The 4,637-nt window shown below is 34.6% G+C and overlaps 1 protein-coding gene across 1 annotated transcript; it reads left to right on the forward strand.

The window, feature by feature from the left end:
- Positions 1-1,782: 1,782 nt before the first annotated feature.
- LOC140805311 (V-type proton ATPase subunit c''2) lies at positions 1,783-4,299 on the forward strand. Its single transcript, XM_073161575.1, has 4 exons — positions 1,783-1,963; positions 2,041-2,118; positions 3,601-3,771; positions 3,903-4,299. The coding sequence occupies exons 1-4, from the start codon at positions 1,851-1,853 to the stop codon at positions 4,069-4,071; spliced, it is 531 nt and encodes a 176-aa protein (XP_073017676.1). The 5' UTR covers positions 1,783-1,850; the 3' UTR covers positions 4,072-4,299.
- Positions 4,300-4,637: the final 338 nt, after the last annotated feature.

The raw sequence follows: 4,637 nt of genomic DNA on the forward strand, positions 1-4,637 counted from the left end.
ACAAAATACTATTTGGTCACATGTCTCGGTTTCATTAAATATTTAACTCATATTTTATAAAGTGATAGAGTTAAAAATATCATTCATGTATCATATCGTATTATCTAACGAATCAAACAATGTTTTAATATATAAAACACCAATAATTAGTTTTGTATAGTTTCAAATATCTAATTCACCTTCAAAACACGTGAACTTTGAAATTACAATATTGATTATACATAATCCAAATATTTGAGAGGTGCTGGTTTTTAAGCTTGACAAAAACTTGTGTGAGACGGTCTCACGCTTCGTATTTTGTGAGACGGATCTTTTATTTGGGTCATCCATGAAAAAATATTACTTTTTATTTACAAATAAAGATTTGTGAGATCGTCTCACAAGATATCTATTCTTTGAGTGGGTCTCATGTGAAATCGTCTCACGGATCCTAATCTGTGAGACGGGTCAACCCTACCCATATTCACAATAAAAAGTAATATTCTTAGCATAAAAAATAGTACTTTTTCATGAATGATCCAAATAAGAGATCCGTCTTACAAATACGACCCGTGAGACCGTCTCACATAAGTTTTTGCCCTATTCTTTTAGCTCCTTAAACCTCCAAAAAATTTTTTTACTTGCTGCTCTCGAAAATAGCTGGGTCCACAACTGTCCAATCTTCGTAGTCCAATCGTCTCCATATCACTTGAAAAACAGAAACGCACCGGTTGGGCAGTGCTAGGAAAAACCTCGACGTGAGCTCTCTAATGTGTGAGCGCTAAGGGGTTCACTCGATCCTATCCCTACGGGTACTGCCCTGCAAAGGTCGATATAACGGCTCGGATTTTTCCGAGTCAATTTTTTTTTTTTTTTACATGGAGGTGGGCCCGGATCACTCATGTGGAGTGATGTGGACCGTTCATTGTTCGTGTAGGCACTGCCTGCACGAGCATGGTGAAACAAACCGCCCTAAGGTCACAAACCTCTCATTTGGAATATGTGGAACCTGAGGGCAGCGAGGCTCTTGAAATTACCAACCCAAACCCATCTATATTAAGTGACAGAGCGACCAGTGTGCCGATTTGACGAGATTGGTTTTCCCATCATTTTAGCCGGTTAAGATATTGTCAATTCAATGCCACTTATTTTATACGACGAGATGAACGTAGCGTATTTTGACATTTTCTTTGAGTATATGCCAATTCAAATCCGGTTTTTTTTTTTTTGGGGTTACAAAGCCAAAAACAGAACCGACACTTCCAGTGCTATCCTAGTGTTTAGGAATAAGAAATCGAAACTATAGTTTTTGTTTTCTTAAAACAAAAAACAAAAACTATATATAGTTGTAGCCAAAAATTTATACTATATTGCCATTTTTTTTCCAAGTTTTTCAAACCTCATATTTGATATTAGATTTCCGTTCATATACTTATTAGTAATTTCAATTTTTTTCTCAACAACTTCTTCATTTTAAATATAAAAAATCTAAAATGAAGTATTTAATTTAAATGACATAACTTATATAAAATAAATTTAATAGTTTTTTTTAATTTAATTAGTAAAGATTAAATATTAATAATTTTTTTTAATATAAGGTTAAACAATTAAACTTATTTGATTGGATCTTTTGATAAGTTGCCCCATCTTTTTTTAATAAATATTTTTAATTCAAAGGCCAAGAATCAATACAAAATTTCTACATAATCTTAATTTATGCACCATCGTAGGCCCATTTTACAGTGATGGGCCGGGGCTGATTAAATAATGGGCTTACTTAGGCCCTACTTACGGGAAAGAATAATCGATTCTTTCTAACCTTTCCAAACAGAAGTGAGAGAGGGTGAGGGGAAGCTTTGTTGTAAAGCACGATGGTGACGTCATCTAGTTCATGGTCGCGAGCTTTGGTTCAGATCTCTCCTTACACCTTCTCCGCCGTCGGAATTGCAATCTCCATAGGCGTCTCCGTCCTTGGCGCCGCTTGGTATTTTCTGAAATGTGTTCTTCGATTCTTTTGATTCGATTTACATGCTTTGTCGTTGAGCTATCGAAATTTTGTAGGGGAATATACATAACCGGAAGTAGCTTAATTGGTGCTGCCATCAAGGCCCCTCGCATAACTTCAAAAAACCTAATCAGGTACTTGGTTCTTGTAATTGTTGCTTCTCCGATTTTCTTGAACTATGTTTTCATGATTTCGGATTAATTATTTGTAAATGGCACTTTAATTCAAACTATGTCCGATCGATTTCTTGTAGTTTTTGTGCGTGTGTTATTCTGTTGCTTGTTTGATTCTTCAGCGCGAGCATAATAAAAATTATAATTTGAAGCAAATGAATTTTGAGTCTGACCTTACCTCATCGATTCCCAGATCATTTGGTTTTTAGAGCATAGAGGAGGTGGTTATATTGAATCAACCTATAGCTTATGTGTTTATTTGTAGGCACTAGTGAAAGTTTTAGAGTTTTGTCTTTAATCCTGTAGCTCTCATCTAACAGATAAAGAAGTGCAAGATTCAACCTTTTAAGGTCTAGCTTCCAGCGAATGAGATTCCTGGCCAATTAAACTGTTACAAATCCTGTAGCATATATCTGGAGCTGGACCTTTCGTTAGGATTTCGGGACTCAGGGTAACTGATAAAAATCTTTTGTAGTAAAACTAGGGAAATGTTGTCCTTTTGAAAAATAATCTCCTCTGGACATATACCTGTTTATCTTAAGTGTTAAAGGTCTCGAGATAATAGAATTTATCCAATGAAAGACTTCATTCTAAATATTCTGTAATTATGTTTGGAGCCAACTTGTGATGATAAGATTCACAACATTATCGAACTCTTGAGAAGCTGATAAATTGTAGCCATAGAAGTCTGCTTTGCATGATGACTTTCATTCAATGCATATTCCTTAATCCATTGTATAATTTCAACATAGATTAATATAGACCTTGTTTTAGATCTTTCTCTGAATCGTCCATTCTGCTGTGACTTCATCTTAACAAAAACACCAATGGCAGGATCGAATCCCAACCAAAAAAAATGGTGAATAGGTTCTGATAGACTATCAAATTTATGTATGGCCGTATAATTACAATTAGTAGGCGTATTGAATTTTAACGCCGAGCCATTTTCTTTTGTAAAAAATTTCGCATGCATTTGATCTTATGCTGTTGGATTTTCTAGATTTTTGTGCTCACTTAAGCTGATCATATCTTTAGGAATTAAGAGAGTTGGATTCCAATGCATATGCATTTATATTTTGAGTGGCATACGGCATACCTGGAATGAATCAAGGTTCTATGTTGGGATTGTTTCAAATTCTTTTATTAGAAATGTGACTTTGGTCTTTGACAGATCTATCTACGTAGTTGTTTCAAATTGTTGATGAATGAAATTTTATTTCCTAAGTTAAGGTTTAATGTCCTATTGGACTCTGTCTCATTACCACCGGTCCATGTTTTATTTTCCAGGATCATCTATTAATTTTTTGCAATTTCAGTATAATTAAGCTGTGTCTGTTCCTTTATCTGTTCACATATGTATTGAAATCTCTTGATGATAATACTAGGTATTTGGTCTGAATTTCAGATTATAACCACGTTTTTTTAATGTGGTTATTCTTTCAGTGTAATTTTCTGTGAAGCCGTTGCCATATATGGAGTCATTGTGGCTATAATTCTTCAGACGAAGCTGGAGAGTGTACCATCTTCTAAGATTTACGAGCCGGAGTCCCTTAGAGCTGGCTATGCTATATTTGCTTCTGGAATAATTGTGGGTTTTGCAAACCTTGTATGCGGGTGAGTGCTATTTATTTTTCTTTGTTCTGTTGGCTTTAGATTGCTGAAAGAATTAACATTTGTTCTGAAGCGTAATCCACTGATTTTATATCTTACTTTGTTTTGTATTCCTTTCCCTTTCTTTCCCGAAGGTTATGTGTGGGAATCATTGGAAGTAGCTGTGCATTATCCGACGCCCAAAACTCATCCCTTTTTGTCAAAATCCTTGTCATTGAGATTTTTGGCAGTGCACTTGGATTGTTCGGCGTTATTGTTGGCATTATCATGTCGGCTCAAGCAACATGGCCATCCAAGGCATGACTTGTTATATTCTTCCCCGTGTATACCCCTGTTTCGTATGTGTAATGTTCTGATTTTCTTATACAAATCTACCATTTTTTGTTTCTGTCATGTAACCTTAAAATGACGCAGATTGGCAGAAGAAAGGGAAAAACAAGAAAATAACAGAATCACTGAATATATAACCTTTCGGTTCTGTATGTAATTTAATCCCCATTAAATAAAATTTTCCGCGGGATTTCAACCTAATTTGGTGTGAATTTATATTTCGTGCTTTGATTATGTCCTATATGTTTGTTGTAGTTGTTTAAACTAGCATCAACTGGTCTAAATCCCATGATCACCAAATATGTTGCGCAAACGCTCTCCTCATATTCCCTGTCTATGATCATGGAAATCCGAAATATATTATTTATATCGGTATTAGATTGTTTATTTTTAATCATATTATTTTATTAAGTTTGAGTATATATATACACAAACATAAACATTCGTTAGTAAATCAAGTATTCAAAGCATGTGTCAGGTTACTAATGTCTGTCATGGAAACGTCTACTATTGATTTTACTTTACAATATATTAGATTT

This window comes from Primulina eburnea, chromosome 11, assembly GCF_022965805.1.
Source record: "Primulina eburnea isolate SZY01 chromosome 11, ASM2296580v1, whole genome shotgun sequence".
In the NCBI taxonomy this organism is placed as follows: Eukaryota; Viridiplantae; Streptophyta; class Magnoliopsida; order Lamiales; family Gesneriaceae; genus Primulina; species Primulina eburnea.